General features: G+C 33.1%; 2 protein-coding genes across 2 annotated transcripts; both read left to right on the top strand.

The window, feature by feature from the left end:
* Nucleotides 1-24: 24 nt before the first annotated feature.
* On the top strand, nucleotides 25-12,632 carry LOC145320045 (glycerol-3-phosphate phosphatase-like). The gene is made up of 11 exons (XM_080162485.1): nucleotides 25-72; nucleotides 4,092-4,189; nucleotides 5,012-5,130; nucleotides 5,329-5,424; nucleotides 7,941-7,960; nucleotides 8,852-8,956; nucleotides 9,246-9,351; nucleotides 9,782-9,841; nucleotides 10,005-10,089; nucleotides 10,579-10,660; nucleotides 11,697-12,632. The coding sequence occupies exons 1-11, from the start codon at nucleotides 25-27 to the stop codon at nucleotides 11,799-11,801; spliced, it is 924 nt and encodes a 307-aa protein (XP_080018611.1). The 3' UTR covers nucleotides 11,802-12,632.
* On the top strand, nucleotides 12,626-23,545 carry Srp54k (signal recognition particle 54k). Its single transcript, XM_080160673.1, has 16 exons — nucleotides 12,626-12,755; nucleotides 13,192-13,371; nucleotides 14,007-14,116; nucleotides 14,394-14,455; nucleotides 15,558-15,654; nucleotides 16,595-16,705; nucleotides 17,021-17,094; nucleotides 17,498-17,602; nucleotides 17,982-18,084; nucleotides 18,554-18,651; nucleotides 19,138-19,253; nucleotides 20,201-20,262; nucleotides 20,673-20,744; nucleotides 21,531-21,664; nucleotides 22,104-22,280; nucleotides 23,185-23,545. Exons 2-16 carry the CDS (start codon nucleotides 13,214-13,216, stop codon nucleotides 23,257-23,259), a joined length of 1,554 nt encoding a protein of 517 aa, XP_080016799.1. The 5' UTR covers nucleotides 12,626-12,755; nucleotides 13,192-13,213; the 3' UTR covers nucleotides 23,260-23,545.
* The last annotated feature ends 748 nt before the right edge of the window (nucleotides 23,546-24,293 follow it).

Below are 24,293 nucleotides of genomic sequence, written 5' to 3' on the forward strand. Positions count from 1 at the left end.
TGTTCTCCAAGCTTGGGATTGAGTATGGCGTCCTGTAAAAAAGTATCTGCTCTTCAGAAGGAACAAATTCAAGTAAGTTCATATACTTTTAAAGAAAGCATATATATCTACAGAACAAGCAGAAACAGAGGTCAAAAACAAATTTTATGACCAGCTTGACTCTGTATTTAAGAATGGTCATAAAGAAAAGGACCTGACCATGCTCCTAGGTGATTTCAATGCTCAAGTGGGGAGTAATAATGAGAATTTAGAAGAAGTCATGGGCATTTATGGCCTAGGCTTAAGTAATGGCAAGGAAAATGACAATGGTGATAGACTTGTAAGTTTTTGTACTGAAAACAAACTTGTCATTGGTGGAACCATCTTTAAACACAAGAAGATTCATACTGCCACCTGGAGATCACCAGATCAAAGAACCTTTAATCAGATAGATCACATCTGTATATCTAGACGTTTTAAAGGTTCTCTCCTTGATGTCAGGGTTGAAAGAGGACCTGATGTTAATTCAGACCATTATCTTCTATCTTCTAAAGTTCGGCTTAGATTTAAAAAGCAGGACACAAAGCCTAACCCCAGGAAAAAGTATAATTTAACAACCCTTCAAAACTCTGAAAAGCTACAAGAGTTTAAGCTCACTCTAAAGAACAGATTTGAGTTGTTGACTCTTCAAGAGGATGATGGAGTTGAAGATATTTGGCAAAGTATCAAAAAAGTTTATAATGATACTAGCCAAGAAAAATTAGGTTTTAAAAAGGCTAACCAAAAGCCGTGGATCACTCAAAGATCCATTGATCTCATGGATCAAAGAAGAGAGGTAAGACAAAAGACACTCTCCAGAAACTCTCCAGAAGATAAAGACCTGTATAAGATGCTCAGCAGGGAAATCCAAAGAAGTGTCAGAATTGACAAAAAAGAACACTTGGAAAACCTTGCTATGCAAGCAGAAAATGCTTTTAATCAAAATAGAATGAAAGATGTCTATGAGATTACTAAGAGCATTGCAGGTAAAGTACACAAATCAGGATCACACATCAGGGACAAGGATGGTTCACTCCTTAAAACTGATGAAGATATTCTAAATAGATGGGCAGAGCACTTCACTGAACTGCTGAATCTTCCAGTTCCAGAGGAAGAAACTGAGATTCCACCCTCAGATGCACTTGACATTGACTGTCGAGCGCCAAATCTATTGGAAATCAAGGAGGCCATTAAAAGTTTGAAAAATAACAAGGCCGCTGGACCTGATAACATCCCAGCTGAGGTCATAAAAGCAGACCTAGATACATCTGCTGAGGCATTCCTACCTCTGATCACAAAAATATGGAATGATGAGTTATGCCCAGAGGACTGGAAGAATGGACATATCTCAATACTAGCCAAAAAAGGAGACTTGACCCAATGTGGAAACTACAGAGGGATAATGCTCCTTTCAGTACCTGGCCGTATCCTTAGTAAGATTCTTCTTAATAGAATAAAGAAGAAGGTTAATGAAAAGCTAAGACCTAATCAGGCTGGATTTAGACCAAACCGTTCCACTATTGATCAGATAACCTCTCTAAGAATCATCATAGAGCAATCCAAGGAATGGAACTCTGAGCTTTTTATAAACTTCATTGACTACAAAAAAGCATTTGATTCTTTAGACAGAAGATCTCTCTGGAAAATCTGCCGACACTATGGCATTCCAGAAAAGATAATCAATATCATTAAAGCTATCTATCATAAAGGAGGTGGAAATGTAATGTATAAAGGTAAACTATCAACCTTTTTTGAGATTGTAACAGGCGTCAGACAAGGATGCCTTCTTTCTCCCTTCCTTTTCCTCCTTGCCATTGACTGGATCATGAAGAACTGTGAAAGTAATGATGGCATTCGTTGGGAGCTATTTGGCAATCCCAAATATTTAGGAGATCTGGACTTTGCTGATGATATCGCTTTGTTAACAAGCAATAGAAGTCAAATGCAAAGAAGGACTAACAGGATAGCTGAAACTTCCAAGAAAGTTGGACTAGAAATAAATGTTCCTAAAACCAAAATACTCAGATTAAATGCAAATTCCCAAGAACCAATTACTATTGGAGACCAAATTCTTGAGGATGTAGACTGTTTTGAGTATCTTGGAAGTAAAATTGATGAAGCTGGAGGCACTTTAACAGATGTTAAAGCTAGAATTAACAAATCTAGGACAGCCTTTGCCAGCCTGAACAAAATTTGGAATTCAAACAACATCTCCATAAAGACCAAGTTAAGACTGTTCAAGTCAAATGTTCTCTCTGTTTTGCTGTATGGGGCTGAAACTTGGTTCCTAAACACAGCAGTGGTCTCCAAGCTACAGACATATGTCAATAAATGTCTAAGGAGAATCCACAAGATCTTTTGGCCAAATAAGATCACAAATGCTGAGCTTCTAGAGCGCAGTGATATGTCAGACATTAAACTGACAATAAAACAGAGAAAATGGAGATGGCTGGGGCACACTCTAAGGAAAGGACATGATGATATAACCAATCAAGCCTTGACTTGGAACCCCCACGTAGGAAAGAGGAAACCAGGTAGACCAAAAACAACCTGGAGGAGGGAACTCTTAAGTGAACTGAAAGAAAAGAAAATTCCATCTTTCAGCAATGCCTCAAAACGTGCCCAAAAAAAGGAAGATTGGAGAACCATTGTGCATGGCCTACGTTCTGCCGAGAACTAAAAGGCAATGATGATGATGATATATATCTACAATACAAAGTAAAATGATGTCTGTCTTTCTGTCTAGTCTGCCTCTTATTCTGAAGCTGAAGGTCCTGATAACCACTGAACCGACATGGCTGTTCCCATGTGATAGTTTTGATCTATTTTCCTGTAGGATGAAACAAAATTTCCCCTACAAATTCACTTTTTTTCACAAGAAATAGCATTATTTCTTCTACACTAGAGGCTATTGGAGAAACCACTAGTGCAGATATAAAAAGAAAACCAAAGTAATTTAATCTGAAAATTACATCTATGTAAAATTTTGTGTATGGTAAATAATACTATAAATATACAGAAAAATAAGTTTATATATAGGTATAGTTCAACATATGCTTATTATAATATGTTTCCTGTCAATTACCTCATACGGGTGAGGTTGCTGTCCATGACACTCTTAGTGTCAGGTCCAACAACCAAGCATTACCAAGGAGAGCAAATCTCTTCTTTTCTGTCCAAACACTCGGAGTATTTTCAATTTTGGTTAAATAACTCTTCAATTACACGACTTTTGTCTGGAAGTCCAAACTGTGCATGGTAATGAGTGAGTTGCGCATGTCTGGGGCCTAGGCATTCCTCTTACTCAAACTATTAATTTCGTTCACATGACATAGCAGCAGTAGGAACCAATTTAACATATTCAGAATAAAGGTACTAAGAGAGGGAATGTCTGATTGAGCCAATAGGAGAATCGCATCGGTACATACATTTAATTTCATTGGTTGAAATTTTGTACACATCTTGTTACGAATGCATGTTTTTTTTTCATTTCACACTTAGATAAAAGTCAGCTGTAAACAGTATATTTTCTTAATAGAAAGCTTTGCGGAATCAGAATTAATTGCCAAAAATTTCGTTTAAATTCAAAAGCTTAGTAACGTGGTGGATTCTTAAAAAAAAAGTTAGGCTGGCTACTCGCTGGTGAGGCAAAATTATTTTTGTGAAAAATCCTCCAAAATCGAATAAAAAAATTTACAAAAATTAAATAAAATCTTAAAAGGGTTATTAACATATGATTTTGTTTAATTTTTGTAGATTTTTAATGCGCTTTTGGATGATTTTTCACAAAAATAATTTTGCCTCACTATCGAGTAGCGAGTCTATAATTTCTTAAGAATCCACATCAGCTTGAGTCGAAAGTAAACAATACTTTTGTCTGCTAGAAATGTTCCTTCTTAGATTTGACGGAAAAAGGGTTCAGAATATGCTTCTATTTCTATTATATTCAGTAATGAAGCGTTGTTTAGCTAAGATTTAAACCTCCCTGACGATGAGCGGATGCGCTACGTGTTTAGCTACGGTCGCGAGTTAATTTAATATGTTAATAGGTACTTATTTTGTGTTTATGAAAGGCATGGTTTGAGTCGTTTGACACTGTGATGACTGATTGTGATGGAGTTCTCTGGACTGGAAGTGAAGCAATTCCTGGATCTCCAGAAATAATAAACAGGTTGTCAGGGGCGTCCATTTTTCAAAGGGGGGGGGGTAATTTGTTTTCGGGGGGGGGGGTAAAATTTGCTTGGGGGGGGGAGTAATTACCCCCCCTGAAATCTGTTGGCAGGGGTAAATTTTAAATGGGGGGGGGGGGGGGTTATCCCCATTTTACCCCCCTCCCCCTTGGACGTCTATGCAGGTTGTTATGATACAGAAAGTTAAAACTTTGACAAAGAAAGATTAACATGGCCTAAATAATAGTTTCTTTTTGTTGTTGAAAACTAATATGACTTTACTTACATTATTTTACTTTGAATTTGTAAAATCTGTTCTATTTGATTATCTATGAAACAAAGAATGATGTTGTTTTGTTGTTCGTCCGTCTGTCTGATGATCGTATGCAGATTAAGATCTCGCAAACCGCCTAACCATTGGTAACGGCGTAACCCTTCACCCTTATTAAATTGTACTTTAGCTTGTTTATTTAATGGGGTAACAAAGTACCTACTCTAAGTTAAATAGTAACCTTTTATAAATCTTTATAATAAAGTGAGGATCTCTCTCTCTCTGTGTCTGTTTGTACCGAAGAATCTCGCCAACCGCTGGTTAGGTTCTCATAGTTCTTGGTAAGGTTTATAGCTAGTTTGGGGGAGGGTACCACCACCATCTCAAGAGAAATTGCAAAAAAATTAAATAAACCCATCTAAACACTGAAAAAAAAACAATTGTTGGTAAACAGGCAACTTAGATTGAAAAAAAAACATTTTACGTTTCTAGTTGCCTCTATGGGCCCAGCCGCTAGCAAATACTAAACTAATCATATGTTAATTGTTCATAGATTTCGGGCCCTTGGAAAACGAGTATTTTATGTGACCAACAACAGCACCAAGCATAGGAGGGAATACAAGGATAAAGTGGACAAACTTGGCTTTGGCGGTGATCTGGAGGATATCATTGGTAAGTTAAGATGGCGGAATATTATTCGGGAACATTTTAGCGGGAAAAATATTGAAAATGAAAAAAGGCGGAAAATACGAGGATAAGGTGGAACACTTAGTTAATGTAAATTTATCATTTGTATGGATACCCTTTTTTTTCGGGGGGGGGGGATGGATGTATCCTTTTTTCAAATGTTATGATTGTTTGATTGTTCAGGTACAGCATACCTGGCAGCCACTTATCTGGAGGACACAGGTTTTGACAAGACTAAGAAGGTTTATGTAGTGGGATCTTCTGGTATTACTCAGGAATGTATTTACAAAACAGATTTAGTTCTTATTCCTTTAGAGGCTTTAAAATATGCAAAGTAGCAAAAAATTGACAAAATTACCCGCCACAAAAATCAATCTTGGGCTACTAGAATGATTTCCTGAAAATTCCACAATCGTCTATTAAACTTATTTTCAGAATTCTTTCAAGGAAAGTCTTAAAATACTCTATTATACTTGTGGTATTTTAGACTAAATTAAAGTATTTGACAGAGATTATAATTTATTTCTTATCGGTTTTGAGGGTTGAAGATGCAATCTTTGCAAAATATTTTATGTGGAAATGAATCTTAGCGGAAGTGTAAAATAATAAATTCTTCATATATAAAGACTGTTCTGTAATAACAATTATATAAAACAGGAATTAGATGATGTCGGAATACAATATCTTCCTATTGGGGTAAGTTTTTAAATTAAATTAATTTGTACAAAACCTTTTATAGCTTAGTGGACTACAAAAACTAGGTACTATGTCTGTATGATTTTTTACATTTTCTAAACCGATAGGGGCTATTGTAATAAACCAATAAAGCTTAAAATTAACATTATTGATAATTATTTGTGTCTAAATTTTGAGGTAAGAGTTAGAGGAAAACTGACAATTAATTTATAATTTTGCTAAAAAAGTTGCTTAGATATTTGAATGGGTTCAATGTACCTAAGTAATATGAAATATTTTCTAAACCACTGATTAAAACAAAATATATTTAAAAATCTGTTTAGTTTTCTTAACATTTAATTTTATAAAACATATAACGAATTTGAAAGTAGTTATATGTCCAACATTTAAAATTTCTGTCACATTTATCATTAGGGCAGTAAATTGGTTTAAAATGTTTAGATTGAGGAAAATATGAATTTGGACCATGATTTTAAGCTCACTGGAACCAAAGAAGCAGGAATTTTAACTTAAAAATATAAGTTCTATCTTTTTTTATAAAGTTTCATCATTAAAGCTTAAAATTATTGGAAACTTAAGTTAAGAAATGTTTGCTGCTAAAGGAATTCACAATGAAGATATAGCAGCTGTTATTATTGGTTTTACAAGGATTCTAATTGTCACAAATTTTGGATGTCTATATCTTTGATTTTATTTTTTTTTCGCATTTTATCTAACTAGTTACCTACTAAGTCAAAAACGTTGTATCTTGATTTAATTAGATAAAAGAATTTAAGATTTCTTTAAAAGATTAGTTTCTTTTGAAAATAATCAAGAATCAAAACTATGTGACATTATCAATCAAAGATCATATTCTCTGCATCACGTGATCACTGCCACGAATTTTTTGCAAGACAAGGAATGCAGGCTAATAGCTGACTCTCCTGATCCAACTTTCACTTTAAGGCATCATTGCTTGCTTTTAACAATCTATTTTCCCAAAAGATTTTGCTTTAAATTGAATTTTTAAAAATTACCAAAAATGTGGCAAGATATTGTTTTACAAAGGCGGGAAAAATTTGGATAAAGGATCAAAAATTATAGTGGGAAATTAGATTATTAGGAAAAAGGCGGGAAATATAAAAGCAATCAACGCAATTTTTACAGAGATGAACATAATAGAAAAATTTTAGTTCCAGGTTAGGATTATATTTTTGTTGTTATTTTCGGGTTTATAATTATAGATATTATATAACACTCATGGTAATGGATAAAAATGCATGAATTATAAAGTAACATACTGTAAAATAACTTAAATATTTGATCACAATATATTATTTTTAAAAAGTTAAGATACTGCTTTCTTGGTTCTAGATAGCTTGGGCTTGGTAATTCCTAATTGTGGTTAATTTTGGATGTTTTCAGGAGACCCAAGGAAACAGTTTTAATCTGGAATCCATAGGAAATTCAAATCTAAATTCCAGTTCTGTTTTAGATAGGAAAGCCAATGACTTAACATTCTCCATATTTTTTCTGTAGTAGAGTTAAGATTCACCTACAAATGCAAATCTGCGTTGAATTAAACAATTGTTAGCTCATTGAGTTTTGTAGAGATGTCTCTGCAGTTTTAATGGGATTTGATGGTTCTGTCAATTATTGGAAACTTATGCTGGCAGCTTCCTATGTTGGATCAAGTCCAGATATTCAGGAAATACTTTTGTTGGATTATATTTAAACTTGATTAACTTCAGGAGTTTATGAAAGTGCGCGCTTACGTTTTAAAACGTAACCTTTTATTGCACAACCTTTGTGATGAAGTTTTATTTGTAGTTGCAACACTATAAGTCATTTTCTCACTTCTTGCATAGGTTTTGGATTTATTATTTAATTTGAATTGATAAGAAGTTCTAATGTTATTTTCTTTCTATGGCTTACTAAAAGGGCTTGAAAAGAGCAAGTTATGTTTCACACCTTACACAAGTGATATAATTTTTTTTGTCTAAATAATAGGTTTCTATAAAAAAGAACTTGCTCTATGTTGTCCATAGTCAACTTTCTGTCCAATAAAATATTAAAATACTAAAGTTTGTAGCAACAAATATGGACGCTTGTTTCTTGAGTTCTGGTCTGGTTTTTCCAGGTACTCAGTGATTGCTTGGCATTAATGTTTGCTTTTTTGTTTGGATTAATAGTTTTGCTATCCTGTTTGTTTTTCATTTGGTGATTGTTTTTAATGGTCCTGTCGGTTTGTAAAGTTTTTTTTGTGAAAGAAATATTTTATTTGTTGGACATGAAACTGCAGTTTTGACATTTTTACATGAAAAGGTTTTTTAAATGATACATAATATAAAAGAAAACTAAATTAGAATTTAAGGTCAAGTCGGGAATACGAAGAAAGTTACAGATTACTTTATAGGCAGAGTGTCTTGTAACCGGCATAGAAATAACCAAGACACAATTATGCAAAAAGATGGCATTTACCATGAAAATGCGCGAAATTTTTAAATTTTTATGGCTGTTATAGCTTTCTTAAACCTTTTGTGTACGTAAAAACGTTTAGATGTTGTAAACTGATAATATATCCGACGAAAAAAAGACGCCACTTCTTCGTATTTCTTACTTTATCTATATTTATTTATGTTTATATAACTAGGATACGTGACAAAGAAATTAAAAATTGCAACTGTCAACTGGGTTGTGCTTTCAATTTATTTTCAATTTTATACTGGAGTCTGTATTCTGCACAAGATTCCCCCTTCCTTCTCTAGTCAAAATTAAATTTCCCATCACTTCAAGGGATCATTTGTGTTTATGTAGATGAGAGAACAAGTAAATTTTTTTTCTGATTTTTTAAATATTTCACCGTACCAGTGGTGTTTTTGATCCGATTTTCTGGATATCATCAGCTGATGTTCTCAGTACACTCTATTTTTCATTTCCCCCCCTACATATTTTTCACCCCCCCCCCCCCCCCCCTCCCTCTTTAGCCATGGATCCCATGCAGAATTTTATACAACCCTTGTTTTTGTAGCCTGACCCTGACGGCCACGTGGAATTAGGAAACCATGGTCATTTAAAGCTGGATAGTGAAGTAACAGCTGTTATTGCTGCCATGGACCTACATATTTCTTTCTCTAAGGAAATTGTTAAACTTTGTAATATTCTTGACATTGAGGTTAGCCGGCCATTAATGATGTTTAGCTGTTTAATTGCAATTGTCTAGCCCTGCTTTATATCATATACTGATTTTAATCACCTAATAAATGTAAGTTAACTTTTTTATGACCCAATGAACAATGAACAACACAAGTTGGCATACAAAATGTAAGTAATGTTTTTAGCTTGTTTGCATTTTCTACTAATCTAACTATAAATAATGTATTGAACAGTTTTAGTTTGTATTAAAATAAAGTTAACAATACCTAAAGCTGTTGAAAGCTGCCAGTTATTTATCACGTCCAGGCAGCCTATTCCTGGCAACTAATACTGATGCACAGTTTCCTGTCAAAGGAAAGGAAATTGTTGTCCCAGGTTTGGAAATCTTTTGTTATGTTTTTTTTCTTGTGCATGTTCGAAAATTTTAGAAGTTTGATTAGACAGCATGGTCAAAATTTAATAATTAGGAATTTTTATGAGATATAGAATTACTGCAAATGAAATTTTTGAGAAAATGGAAGGAAAACTAAATCTGATGAGTAAAATAGGGATTTAGTTTTAGCTGGGTAAGAGTACCAGCCGTTTTTGTATTTTTCTTTCTTTATATGTAAAATTTAGATTTGTTATTTATTGGAAATAAAAAATATAAGTATGCCTTTTTACTATAGGTATACCTAATAAGTTAGTATTTTTATAAAATAAAGCAAAATATATTGTGATCAAATATTATTACTGAATCATTCTATTTAGTTCAGTTGTTAACAATACTTGTTGTACAAATTGCTAAATTTAGATACTGTTTCAGGAACAGGTTCAATGGTTGCCGCTGTATCTACGGCCGCAGGAAGAGACCCAATAATATTAGGTAAGGATAAAGGGAAGGGGTCCTAAAAGATATTAAAAATAGATAAATATACTTAGAGTTTGGGGGAAAGAAATTCAATTTGGTTGAAAAATACCCTGTGAATGGTGGTAAATCGCCTACTCGTTCCTCAATTGAAATCCTATATAAACATATTTCTATTCAGGCAAGCCAAACAAATTGATGTTTGAAATAGTTCAAAGACGACATCCCGGTGTTGTACCTGAAAGAACTCTCATGATTGGAGACAGGTAATATTTGTAGTTTACCCCTGGTGGCTATTACAGAAACAAATATTTTAAGAACAATCGAATATTGAAAATTTACAGTTTTTTTTTGTTTTAATACTGGTCTCTACAAGGGTTTACTAACACAGTCTCTCATGCTCTTTTATTGTAAATTGATTAATATTATGTTGTATAAGTGTGTATGAATTAAAACCTGTTCTCAGCCACACTGAAAAGTCATGCATAGCATCGTCGCATAAAAGACAGTTTTCACGAATATTGAAATGAAAACCAAAGCATTAATACCATTTTGTTAGGTTAGGCCTTCAGCCCCTCAGGTCTAACAAAACTGGTTTTAATTTAATAATTTTTCATTTTGATGTCTGTGGAAAGCTGTCCTCTATTATGCAACAAATAACTATAATCATTTTCTTCTACACACATGTGAAAATATTTTATAAAAATATCAGATTATGAACAGAGATCCATACATTTATTCTGTCATATATGTAGGGCTGACACAGATATATTACTGGGTAAAAACTGTGGACTTCAAACTCTAATGGTTGGCACAGGAGTTCATTCTTTTGAAAAGGTACTATTATTAGTTGTGCAATATATATTTTTAAAAATTATTTCAATAACGCAGCTACTCTATGATTTCAGATGACCGTATGTTCGTTTTTAAAAATATTTCTATGTAATATTAACAATAGAATTAAGTAGGGAGGTAGAACGGTAATATTCACTAAATATGTGTACTCTTTATTGAAAAGAATTATAGACACAAAAATTTGGTTTAAAGTTAACATAAATTTTATCGTTCTACTACTGTTTTTATGCCTTAAAACTCACATCTTTACGGAATTTTAGCTCAACCTACCTCCCCCTTTTTAGTTGTTAAAGTGGTTGTATGTTTGTAGATAAAGGGGCAGGAAGCTTTATTCAATGTTAAGTTATTCAAGGCGATTCTTCTGACTAAAAAACATCTACATCTTCTTATGTTTCTTTGTTGCTATTTTTTCATATTTTTTGCTTATAAATATTGTCATCCTTGTTTTATCCAATAATCCAACCTTTTTTTATAAGGTATAATTTTAAGGCATGATGAAATAGAAACTAAAATTAGATTAATTAAATTATGAGCTATTTTTAAAAAGTACGGTAGCTAACTTTTTTCAATTTCACTAGATTCAATATTGAAAGTGCTTTAAAACTATTGTCCACAAAGGCCTGGAATATTCCTGAAATATGTCCAATGTCCATTTTTCCTTCGTTTTTGGAATATCTTACCTATATTAAACCATTTTTAAAATACTGGTGGAGCAACTTACATTCGCTTGTTTAGATTAGCTGCGCTAATGCAAATACTTGATGTTTATCTCAGGGAGGGTGGGGACATTGGGCTGTTCATTACATCAGTCCCCAAGGTCCTAAAATAACTTTTTCTTATTCGCTGGCTTAACAACATTGGGGACTTTTATTGAATTTTGATTCGTTGGTTCATTTAGTTGATTGTCTAAACGTTTCAACCACTAAATATAAGGGGTAATTTTGTGTATCATCATGGTGATATATATATCAATTTATCAACCATTGTCTTATCCCTTCAGATCCCTGTGTTTATCTAGGTAGAAGAATGGGAATCCAGCAGTGACCCGGAGCACACCAGGCTTATACCTGACATGTACATTGATAGGCTTGGAGACCTTCTTGACCTAGTCAGCCATTTGTAGGAATACACGGATAATACAATCAGAATTTTTGTTTATTCCTACTAATGTATCAAGTTCTGTCTAGTTTTAAAAGTATTTGGCAGAAGTATGATTTATCCTTCATTATACTCTCCCTCCTTATGGATCATGTTACTTTAAAACGGGAAACTATTTAAGAAAGAAATATTAAGAGTTTACAAACAAAAAAAATATATAATTTAGGTTACAAAACCTTAAAGAAATTAGATTCAATGATAAAATGTATTTTTATTGTTAATTGCTTTGCTGACATCTAAAGAACATCATATAAAATATTTTGAATATTCTTTTACAAAGCTCCCTTTAATTTAAGTGTAATGTAAAAAATGCAAAAAATTGTCATGAACAGGGTTTATTTATTTTATAGTGTTTGGCCCATTAAATTTGTGATATAAATTGTTAACTGTATAATATTATGACTAAGTACTAGTGAAATATGAATTTATAGATCTTAAAGTGAATTAATACCGGTAAAATGATCATTAAAATAAATTTAGGCATTTGTTCTAAAGATTCTTTTGAGATTTTGTGTTTTTTGTATTTTAATCTCAATGAGATTTAATCTTTTTATAAAGAGAGGCAAGATTATTGTAGAGGTCCCTCAAATCAAGATTTGAAAAGAAATTCTAAACTTCATAGAAAGAAAGCAATTAATATTATATTGCTGTTGATTTATCAGTGTCCCCCATACCTCGATTTACGAGATCAGTACAATGTCTCCTCTCCCTTTGTCTTTATGGCAAGTATAATTACCAGTGAAAGTTTAGTCATATCATAGTAAGATATATTAGTTGTTATAAAATTTCAGATAAATTTTAGAAAATGATATAGTGACATAGTTATTTAAATTTATAGTGATTAAAAATTTATACCAGTTATCAGTGACTTAGTTAGAATTTAGGTGAAAAATCACCTGGATTATTATCTTATTTTAAGGTACAGGAATAAGGATTCTTTTAAATCTTAAAACCTTTTTAGAATAAAGTAGGGTTAATGTGGGCTGTTCAAAAGGAATGTCTTAAAAATACCATTGTGAAAATCGCTATTGTAAAATCAGCAATCGTCAAAATCGCCATTGCAAAAACGCCATAGATAATATAAAATAAATTATCTCAAAATGCGCCACAGTTACAGTATTTTGAAAGAAATGAAGGAATAATAAAAACATTATAATAATAGAATTATTTGAATCATAATTAGATACTTCACCGCCTTAAATAACTAATAGGTATATTAAAAAGAAAAAGTTAGGCATAGAGTGGTTTCTACATGATCTACTAATCAATAAAAAGCTTACCTTATTATCTATATGTATAATATACACAACTTAGTTTTACAATATACATAGAATCCTTATTTCAAATGTGATAAGAGTTTAAGTAAGAGCAGCCAAGATGGTGTTAGCCGACTTAGGCCGTAAGTTGACGGCCGCCCTTCACTCTCTTGGCAGGGCGACCGTGATTGACGAGGACGTGCTGAATGCCATGCTTAAGGATATATGTGCTGCGCTTTTGGAGGCTGACGTCAATATTATGCTTGTCAAACGTCTCAGGTAAACATTTCCAGTATGGCTTCGAAATCGATTAATATCCGTTGGATTAAAACCTGTTCTCAAATGAAAAATGACGTAGGTATAGCATAATATCCAGTTTTCTACAAATAGAAAATTTAAAACCTTTAAATACTATAAATAACTATACTTGCCTCTAATTTTAACGGAAGAACCGTGACTAGTTAGATATTGTAAACTGCTAAAATGGTCATTCCATAATTAACAGAAACCCTTTGTATTCTCAGGGAAAGTTTTATGCTTTTTAAATTCGGGCGGGGGGGAGGTCTGATAGATTATTATTTAAATTGTAATGTCAGTAGGTAATCAATTTTAACACTATATAACGCAGATTTATTTCATTAAATATACCTACATTTTGTCTTTTGTTTGATTTTATTTCTTTTAGTTTATGACTATGCAATTTTTTAAAAGAAGGAATATTTGTACTGTTTCCTTCAATGCAATTAAAAAATGTATTGCTCTCTTGTTATTTATTTGAGCCTAAGTACCTCAAAAGCAGTGGTCTCTATAAAAATTGCTTAAGGTTTGTAGTTTGTACCTAACTATATGTGTGTATACAAAAGGCCAAAAAAAAATTATACCAAGGTATTTTTAAATACTAATCTTGTTCCTAGGGAGAATGTTAAGAAAGCTATTGATTTTGATGAAGTTGCCCAAGGTCTAAACAAGAGGGTCATCATCCAGCAGGCTGTTTTCCAGGAACTGGTCAAGCTTGTGGATCCAGGTAAATCTATTTTCGTATTCATTCAAAACTGATTATTATCCGGTGGATTAAAACCGGTTTTCATCCTGCCGAAAAAGTTATGTCTAGCATCGTATATTATATCCAGTTTTCTACAAATAAAAGATATACCTACAATCATAAGATATTTTGGATATTGTCATCCTTGATTTGATTGATACTGACGGACAGATGAAATTGTAGGTTATAGGGTAACAATAACAGTACCAAATTTTTTTTTATATTATTTTGAATTACCTACTTTATAATTTTTTTGCAGGTATCAAGCCTTATCAACCGAAGAAAGGGAAGGCTAATGTCATCATGTTTGTGGGTCTTCAGGTATATTTACATTTTAATCTTCAGTAGGGGGGTTCCAAAATAGAGTAAAACAATAGAGGGGGAAGGGGTTAAATAACTGTATGTCCCCACCCGAAGGACTCTGTGCCGACTTTCTTTCAATTTGGTCTTTGAAAATCAACCAATAGCGTCGGGAATAATAACACAGTAAAGTCGCATAAAAGAGCAGAAAGCAAGTTGCTAGCAGACGAAAAAGGTTCCCAACAGGGGGATACAGATACTAGGTAGTTGTCTGGTTGTACATCAATATTTAATATTTATAGATTTATTGGTTCAACAACTCCCTTAAAATTAAAGGCCTGCTTTCCCCCTTTCTTCACCCCCAAATGGTTTCACACGCCCCTAGTGAATCACTGTGCACGCCACTGCTTGAAACATGTTCTCTACGAGGGGGTAGAAAATACAATAAATCTGACATTTGCAATTTTTCAAAAGATGTAACAAGAGGGGGAGAAGTTTTGGCACATTTGCGTAAACAGTGAGTGTAGGCTTTATCTTTGGACTGAGAGGATAGGTTATGAAAGAAAATGTTATTCATATCTAATGAATTTTCCCAAGTTTTAATATTTTTTGGATAGGCCTCCAGGTTCAGGAGCTGCAGGCCTCCAGGTGGTCTCTGGACCGGTAAAAATGAAAATTATATTTTTTGAAGAGATAGAGGTCAACTTATTAAACAAAATATGCATATTTTTTCTTTAAATATGTAAATAACATTTTAAAAGATGCATATTTTGTTATTTAAAATGTCTTCTAACTCTTTTTAAAAAAATTTTAAATTTTTTGTTTTGATTTTACCGGTCTAGAGCAACTGGAGGTCTGCAGCTCCTGAACTTGGAGACCTGGATGCCTATCCAAAAAATCTTAAAACTTGGGAAAATTTATGATATAAGAATGATTTTATCCCTAATAACCTATCCTCCAGTCCAAAGATAAAGCTTATACTCACTATTTACGTAAATATATCAAAACTTCCCCCCCCCCTCATAATTACACATTTGTAAATCATTTCATTATCTATCCAGTTAAGAATAAGTTAAATAGCATTTACTCTATAGTTATATTACCTATATGTGTGTGTGTTTAGGGTTCCGGCAAGACCACCACCTGTACCAAGCTTGCCTACCATTACAAGAAGAAAAATTGGAAGGCCTGTCTGGTCTGTGCTGATACTTTCCGTGCTGGTATGTAGCCATTTTTAGTAGTTAATCTACTCTATAAGTAGTTATGTCCATACAAGTACATGTCAAGTCAGATTTTAATTAATTAAAAAAACATTCATTCGCTTATTGACACAAGATATCAAGAAAGAGTATTTTTAGCTTGACATTACTTCACTCTTGTTTTGCTTAGATTTTCAATGTAAGAAGGTAGTCTACCCACAATCCATCTTTTTTTTCGACAATACAAGGGGGGGGGGGTTAATGCAACCATCTCGTAATCAATGTATAAATGGCACTTAAAATTCGAATTTTGATCTGAAATTTTGCATGAGTAATCCTTGGTAGGTCTATTTTCCCTAATTCGAACAAAAAGTTGGAAAAGTAGCGGCTAACGGCTGGCGGCTCATCCGTTTAGCCATTTGTTGGGTATTTTCAAGCGAAATCCATCACGAAACCTCTCTCCACATAATGCTCTTTTCCGATCCAAAACGTTTTAAAACGGTTCTAGCCGGTAGTTGCTGGTACTAGAAATCCAAAAAATATTTTTTTGTATCATTTCACATAATTTAAAGCAAAAATATGTTTCAAAAAGTTGATTTCTACGTAATTTATGACAGATTTGCCCTAAAAATAGCCAAAAACGGCTAAACGGCTGAGCCGTTAGCCGTTACTTTTTCAACTTTTTTTTCGATTTAGGGAAAATAGACCTACCAAGGATTACTCATGCAAAATTTCAGATCAAATTCGAATTTAAGTGCCATTTATACATTGATTACGAGATGGTTGCATTAAAAACCCCCCTTTGCCCTTTACAATGTCTTAGATTTTCCATGAATCTATTGTATGAATCTTTTGTAGGTTTATTGTTAAGTTGGTGTAGTTTGGTGTTTTGTTTATATTTTTTAATGGGTCATGTTAAATTTGGGATTTAATGATTAGAGTATCTCACTGTCTGATTCAGGTGCCTATGACCAGTTGAAACAGAATGCCACCAAGGCTGGAATTCCTTTCTATGGTTCTTATACAGAAGTTGATCCTGCAGTTATTGCTGGAGATGGTGTTGAAATGTTTAAGGAATCATTTTCTTTAAAATTATTTTTAGTCAACGATTACTCCAGAATTTTTTAGTTTCTCCATCAAAAGCTAGTGTCTGTCAGTACGTCCGTATTTATGTATTGCACATTTCCTTGACATAGATAAGATTTTTCAGCTTTTATTAAGTTTTTTTCTGCGTTTTTTAATTGTACAGCTTTAATCAACGATACCCACTTAATCTTTTGTGTCGATTCCCCAGAGTACCTATCTTCATACTTTAGTTAAAATACACATAACTGGATTTTGAAGACTAATACCAAAAAAGTTTGAATAACAAAATGATGTAAACCATAGGAGGAAGGCTTTGAGATTATCATAGTTGATACCAGTGGTAGGCATAAACAAGAAGATTCACTTTTCGAGGAGGTGACTTTTATTTGTATTATTTTTATTTGAAATTAGCGGTTAAATTATTAATTCCTTTATTATGTTATTGATTTATCTATGTTTTGTAAGAATATAGAAAGACAAGCAAGGAAGTACGTCAAAGCTTTTTTTATTGGGGGGGGGGGGGGGGGGGGTATATATTTTGAGGGTTAATTTGTAAAAAGCCCAAAAATTTTCTGATTTTGAAAAATTGGGCATCAAAGCATGGTGCAACACGCCAAAAAATAATTTCTTTTGGGTTTCAGAGGATTTTTAAGGAGGGGGAGTAATTTAGGAGTAAAAATTGTAGGGGGGGTGGGGTTAACACGCCTTTCTTTCCCCCCTCCCCCTAGGAAGTCCTTGTTAACAAGTGAATTTAAATGACCCTATTTTGTTATTTTAGATGTTGGCTGTCAGTAATGCTGTTCAACCTGATAATGTTGTGTTCGTGATGGATGCCTCTATTGGTCAGGCGTGTGAAGCTCAGGCTAAAGCCTTCAAGGACAAGGTAACTTTTTAGTTTTTCGGATCATGGAAAGAAAACGAAGTAGCTTTTGATAGGTTAGATTAGGTCAGGTAAATGTTAATGATTGCCCCGTGGGGTAAGACCCCCGCAGGCGCTAGAAACAGGAGAAAAACTACTGTGTAATTACGATGAAACCCGCTGCTACTTTGTTTTCTTTCCATGATCTAATTTTTCTCATATCTATAAATAGTGAAATATTTATTGTTTTATTTACTTCATATTCTAAAGTGGCAATAATGTTTCAAAATAAGATCTATTTATCCGAATAAAAATATATATTTTAATGGTTAAAAATTAAGCATTTTCGTGACTCTCTTCTATTGGGTGTGAAAATTAATAAAAAAAAAGCAATTGTGTTAAGGTTGACGTTGGTAGCGTTGTTATTACCAAGCTTGACAGCCACGCTAAGGGAGGAGGAGCATTGTCAGCTGTTGCTGCTACCAAATCTCCAGTTATTTTCATTGGTAAGATTCTTTATTGACTTGGATACACAAATATAAATAGATGGGATGTTAAATAGATTTATTTAGTTTATAAAAGTTGTCAGATTTGGCGAAGGCCAATTCAAGTAATAATGTGCTCAAATGTAGAGGCTTAGTTGGTCCTAGAAGCTATATAAAAGTGTCCCGTTTTTCCCTCCTAATACTATAGCTACAAACACACTCTTAAGTTACTGTCCTTTTATCTAAATTGATATGATAAATCGAATCCTTAAAATAAAGTAACAGGATGTTTGTTTGTTTGTACCGAAGGATCTGGCTATCCGCTAAACCAATATGGTTCTCTTTTACAGTGTAGCTTCTCATAGTTATTTTTGAGTAAGATATGGAGTTAGATAGTCTGATAGGTTGATAGATACTAAAAGCATAAATAATTTATAAAATTGATGCTCTAGATAGATTGATAACCTTACTAACTTTATTGATATTCTAGGTACTGGTGAGCATATCGACAACCTGGAAATGTTTGAAGAGAAGGCTTTTATCTCCAAGCTTCTGGGTATGGGTGACATTCAAGGTCTTATGAACAAGGTAGGTAGTTAACATATAAAAGAAAATCTGTTTAAAACATTAAATAATATGAAATGCAAAAAATCTAATGAATAATAAGAACTGTTAGAATCTTTTTTTTTAAATATTGGATACAATTTTTTCAACTGTTATTTTTACTTTTCTATAAAAAAAATTTAAATAGATTTTTTTGTCTCTACCAAACCACTGAACCGATACGGTTCTCTTTTGAAGTGTACCTTCTCATAGGTTTGTTTTGTAGGAGGGAAATTCATCAAATTTTTCCTCTAAAGGATAAAAAGCTAACCACTAAACCGATACGGTTCTCTTTACAGGTTCGCATAGGCCTTTGGAAGGTTTATTTTGGAGGAGGGTACTTCCCTCTCCAAAAATCTGGATGGTAGGAATTTTTTTTACTTTTTCTTTTCAAAATATTATGGAGGGAGGGGCAAAGTACCTCTAGAGGCATCTATGGGCGCAGTCGCTAGTGAATAATAATGAATTCAGGTGAAAGAGTTGAACGTTGACGAGGAGCAGATGATGAAAGATATTCAGAAAGGAAGATTTACCCTAAGAAATATGTATGAACAGTTCCAGAATATCATGAAGTTGGGACCAATCTCTCAGGAATAAAAACCTATTTATTTTTATCGCCTTTATTAGAAAGATTTATTGGGAGTTTCCCTTAAAGTTACTTGTCGAGCATAAAAAACTTGCCAATATATTCTGCAGTGCCCATAAGGAAAAAGGATAAGAGGATGAATACTCACCCCCTTTTCATGGTAAAATACTACTTCCCCATCCCTAAATCTTTAAAGAAAATATAGCAGACGAAAATCAAAAGCCGCCCAGGGCTTTTTGTATGTCAATAAAATAATAATGTGATTCAAAAGAAAAGCGATATTTAGCAAACAGCTGTGGGCGGTCAGAATCAGCTGAATGTTTATTATGAAAAAAATTTCCCCCTTTTTAGAAATGAAAGGATTCATCTTTCATGCACAAATTTTTTTAAATAAAAATAAATTCTTTGTAATTTTTAATTAAAACACTAAAACGACAATATCTAAAAGTAAAAAGTAAAAAAAAATATTTTTTTAGATGTTGTTGTTTTAGTATTTTTTATATTTAATAACAAAATTTTCTTTTTATTTTTAATTTAAATATTATATTCTAATTATTAAAACTTTATATATTAATTTTGTAATCCTCCCATTTGAAAAGTGGTTGAATAGCAATAAAATTTAGCGCGGCAACAGCGCTAATTAGGCCCCTGGGCCCACTGCCTATTTTCGTCTTCTAGTTGCCAATAATAGCACAAAAAAACTGACCAAATGAATAAACAAACGAAAACTACTTATCCCTCCCCTTCTATTTCTATTTATATTATTTTCTTAAAGTGGAGGGGGGGGGGGGGGGCTCAGTGATCAACAGAGTACTCTGTGTGAAAGCGCCATTGATGATAACAGTTTAAATCTTTTCATCCGATTTGATAATCCAATAGTTGAATACAGCATAATACAATTTAAAAAAATTTTTTTGCATGGGTAAAGTTAAAAGGTTATTTTTTAAATCAGGTTGTTGGTATGATTCCTGGTTTGTCCTCCGTGTTTGGTGCGGCTGGTGGTGGTGCAGGTGAGATACATCTTGGTCATTTTATCTTAAGTTTTAAGTATTAATGACTGAGCCTCTACCATCTTAGCTTTTACCAACAATGATATTAATTCGGGATTTCTTTCGCTTGTTGATACCTTATTCCTCCTACCATCTAAGGGATCTTTTTGAAAGGTAGAGGGAGGGGACAAACATGTTGCCTTATATTCTAAAAAAGTATATTAAAACGATCTCAGGACTTATGCATTCCCTAAAATTAACAGCTAAGTCAGTTCAGTGTATACAAAACCTTAACGGACAAACAAAAAACCCTTACTACTTTATTCAATAGGATATTTTAGGCTGTAAATGTTGTTGCAATGTACTAATACAATAACACATTACCAGAACTGTTCCTGATATTTTAATGATCACGGAATATATTCTTACAGGTGGAGTATCTGATCAAGAGAGTATGAAAAGACTGAAGAAATTGATGACTATCATGGATTCTATGAATGACAAGGAAAACTACAGTTTCAAATCAATTATAGAGCAGAGTGAACTTTAATTTAAGTCAAAACTAATATGTGTGCCACATCTTTTTTATGAATAAAAAAGGCACTTCAGTATGGCTTCTCCTAATCCTATTAACTATCCATACTGAAAAAATCATGTTATTGGATTATAGACAATTTTTCAAAAACATTAAAATAAGTAGGTATTATTAAGTAATAATACCTATAATTTTTATTTTACTCTTCACGGAAAGCTGTCTATAAAACTATAATATAAATAACTATTATAGAAACTGTACAATTAAGAAATCTGAATATTAAGATAAGCTAATTGATATGGCAAAGTCTCATTAATCAAATTCTAAAATGGCATACATTGTAAGAAATGCCTCTACCCTTGGCCTTTAAAACCCTTCGACTGATTTATACGTTACATTAGTACTTTTCGGGACATGTACAACAGATTACAAACAAAAAGATAAAAAATTAAGGATAAAACTTTTGAATAATGATTTTAGAATTTCTAGAAAGTTAAGGGGTGTAAGGTGGTATTTGACGATAGTAGAAATAGACAGCAGTAACCAACAACTAGTAAAAATATTTTAGATATTATTAAGACCAACTTTTTTATCTGCCCACCAAATATTTTTTTGGATTTAATTCGCTTGTTGGCTATAACTTGTTCCTGGTAAAAAGGACCGAAGATGAACTTTTTGTTTTGAAGATTTTTTAACGCTGTTAATATATATCTTTATAAACCTAACAAAGAATTGAAACTGAATATGACCCACCAGGAGTTGGACGACACTGACGCCATGAAGACCTTCCAGCGCCAGCCCTCCAGAATCACCAGGGTGGCCTGTGGGGCCGGAGTCATGGAGATGGAGGTCATGGCACTTCTGGATCAGTATAAGAAGTTCTCTCAGGTATACAGGGGTTTACTGATTTTTTAGTTCTAGGATAACATACAGGAGTAAAGGGATAGGACAAAAGTAAATAAATTCATTATTTGAATTCTAGTTTTATCTGATACATCTGGAAAAATTACAACAATTTAGTGGTAAAACAAGGGGCTTAACAATATGGTACTTATATATAACTATTTAAAGTCTTAAATATCAGCCCAAAAGTTGCTTTTCTTCTAGTACCCAAATTCTAAGAAAATCTAAAAATTATTTTTAGAAATATTGCCCCCTCCAAGTATTCCTGGATGAAATAAATAATTTAAAATAATATTAGCAAAATTAATTGAATATTATTTGTTAGTAACTAAATAGGATTGAATTGACTGTGCTTTATTAAAATGATATATTGATTGTCAAATTGAATATACTGATTTACATAACCATTTCTTTACTATGCCAGGTAGTGAAGCAAATGGGCGGAGTGAAGGAGCTCTTCAAGGATGAGAAGAACATGAAGAACCTGAACCCAGCCAAGATGGGCAAGGTGTACCAGAGCATGGCCAAGGCCATGGACCCGCAGATGTTGAGGGCAATCGGTGGCATGTCCGGTATTGAGACTATGATGAAACAGATGCAACAGGAATGGATATTTTATTTACTAGCCGCCACGCCTCTAGGGACACTTAAATGAAGGGAGGGGAGGGGTTTTTAATTTATGTTTTAAATAAGTAGAAAAAAAGTTTTTTTCTTGTAATGGTGTAGGTTCCCTCCCTCAAAATATTTTTTAAAATTCTTTTTACCTCTAAGAAGCTTCACTACAAAGGGGAACCAAATAAGCGAGATTTTAAACGCAGGTAGACAAACATTCTATCATCTTCTATAATACAAAGTAGAACGATGTCTGTCTGTCTGTCCGTCTGAAGCTTAAGATCTCAGTAACCGCTGAACTGATTGGGCTCTAATTTTATGGATTATACCTACTGTTCCTGTGATGGTTTTAAGCTATTTTCTTGGGGGGTGGGACACCCCCAACCCCCCCAAAAACAAAAAATCCCCCCCTTCTATTTTTTTTTATTGCAGAAGATTTCCTTGGTCCTTTTTTTTTTGCAGGAGATTTCCTCGGTCCTTTTACGAATTTCACCTTAATTTTTTAATCACCTCTTGAGGCAAAGCCCCTAGAGGCTAGGGGCGAAGCCGCTAGTATAATATAAAGTAGTAACTTTTTTGTCTGTAACGAAGGATCTCACTAACCGATGAACCGATTTAGTTTTTCTTGTCAAGTAATCTTCAAATATGTCACAGGGTGGTTTTAGGCTATTTTATTTACGGATTTATGTCTTGGAATAGTTTTTGTTAATTTTTTGCCCTTTCCTGCTCTTGAAATACAGAGCCTCTTGATGCTAGGGGCGCTGCCGCTAGTTACCTTTACAAAAGAATTGATTAAATAGTACATCTTACTTATTTTTTAAGAAACTACTATTCCAAAAAGAGTTTTAGATATAGTCAATAAAAGCTAACAAGAATAAGATTATCCATTACTGCAGGGAGGACAGCTACCTGGAGGCATGAACATGCAAGGTCTGGAGGCCCTAATGAAAAAGAAGAAGGGAAAATGATAAATATTTCTTCCCTTTATGTTCCCTCATTTTTTCCTTTCCGACTTCCTGGATTTTTTTCAAATCCTAGCTGCATTAATTTTTTTTTGCATTTATCCTTTAAAAAACTTTTTATTTCCTTTTTTTCCTCTAATATAACTATGAATGTTACAAATTTTATATTTTTGTTGAAATAATAATATGCTTGTTTTTAAGCTAATGTTAGTAAGTTTATTTAATTGTAAATTTTTTTATGGAATAAGTATTATACTATTTATTTATGGTGTAATATGATAAGTATTTAGAATTTTGTACTTTTGAATTGCCGTTTGTAATAACATAGCTACTATATAATTACCTGCGTTTGTATTATTACACATAGAGAAAATGGAAAGTTTGAAAATCGTTCTGCCAATGGTCAGCTTAACGGGATTAGGTTAGATCAATTTTGGATTATACAAAGGAAACCTATCAAACCTTTTTCCCAATGATTTTAATTAGCGATGGCAATCCGTCAAATTTTTGGGCCGGATTCTTAAAAGAATCCGTCCAAAAAAATTTGCGGATTCTGGATTCTTATTTTTAGCGGATTCCGGATTCTAGCAGTATTTTAAAAGGATTTTTTAAAAAATTAAGTGCTACATATGTCCTAAAAATTAATGTTCTTGGTTTTCTCTATAATTCACTTTCGATAATCGAACCAGATTTTAAAAGATTTAATATGTAATGATGATAATCTTTGCCTTCAAAAAGAGGTAGTTGAAAGAAAAAACTCAAAACACTAATTTTAGCCTACCAATTAAGAATCCGGAATCCGCTATTAAAAAAACGGATTCCGGATTCGGATTCCAAAATTGACCCAAAAATTGGACGGATTCCGGATCCGGATTGCCAACCCTAATTTTAATGCTTTTATTGGTTTCTGTCATTCATAATTGTTTTCGCCCTTGTCTTGAGATAAGAGAAGTAATTTTTCATTATAACAAAATACTAGAGTCACCAGGGAGGGAGGGGACATTAGGATGTTTATTACACTAGTCTCCAAAGTTTTATAA

The sequence above is a fragment of the Acartia tonsa genome, chromosome 5 (genome assembly GCF_053477335.1).
Source record: "Acartia tonsa isolate MP-2025a chromosome 5, ASM5347733v1, whole genome shotgun sequence".
Taxonomy (NCBI): domain Eukaryota; kingdom Metazoa; phylum Arthropoda; class Copepoda; order Calanoida; family Acartiidae; genus Acartia; species Acartia tonsa.

Bases quoted from the DNA above. Each gene is read 5' to 3' on its own strand.
- LOC145320045 (XM_080162485.1), top strand. From the start codon at position 25: ATGGCGTCCTGTAAAAAAGTATCTGCTCTTCAGAAGGAACAAATTCAA. The intron at 5,131-5,328 runs GTAAGTTAAGAT...TTGATTGTTCAG, and splicing joins TGATCTGGAGGATATCATTG to GTACAGCATACCTGGCAGCC. The intron at 9,842-10,004 runs GTAAGGATAAAG...ATTTCTATTCAG, and splicing joins AAGAGACCCAATAATATTAG to GCAAGCCAAACAAATTGATG.
- Srp54k (XM_080160673.1), top strand. From the start codon at position 13,214: ATGGTGTTAGCCGACTTAGGCCGTAAGTTGACGGCCGCCCTTCACTCT. The intron at 13,372-14,006 runs GTAAACATTTCC...TCTTGTTCCTAG, and splicing joins ATGCTTGTCAAACGTCTCAG to GGAGAATGTTAAGAAAGCTA. The intron at 18,652-19,137 runs GTAGGTAGTTAA...TAATGAATTCAG, and splicing joins TTCAAGGTCTTATGAACAAG to GTGAAAGAGTTGAACGTTGA.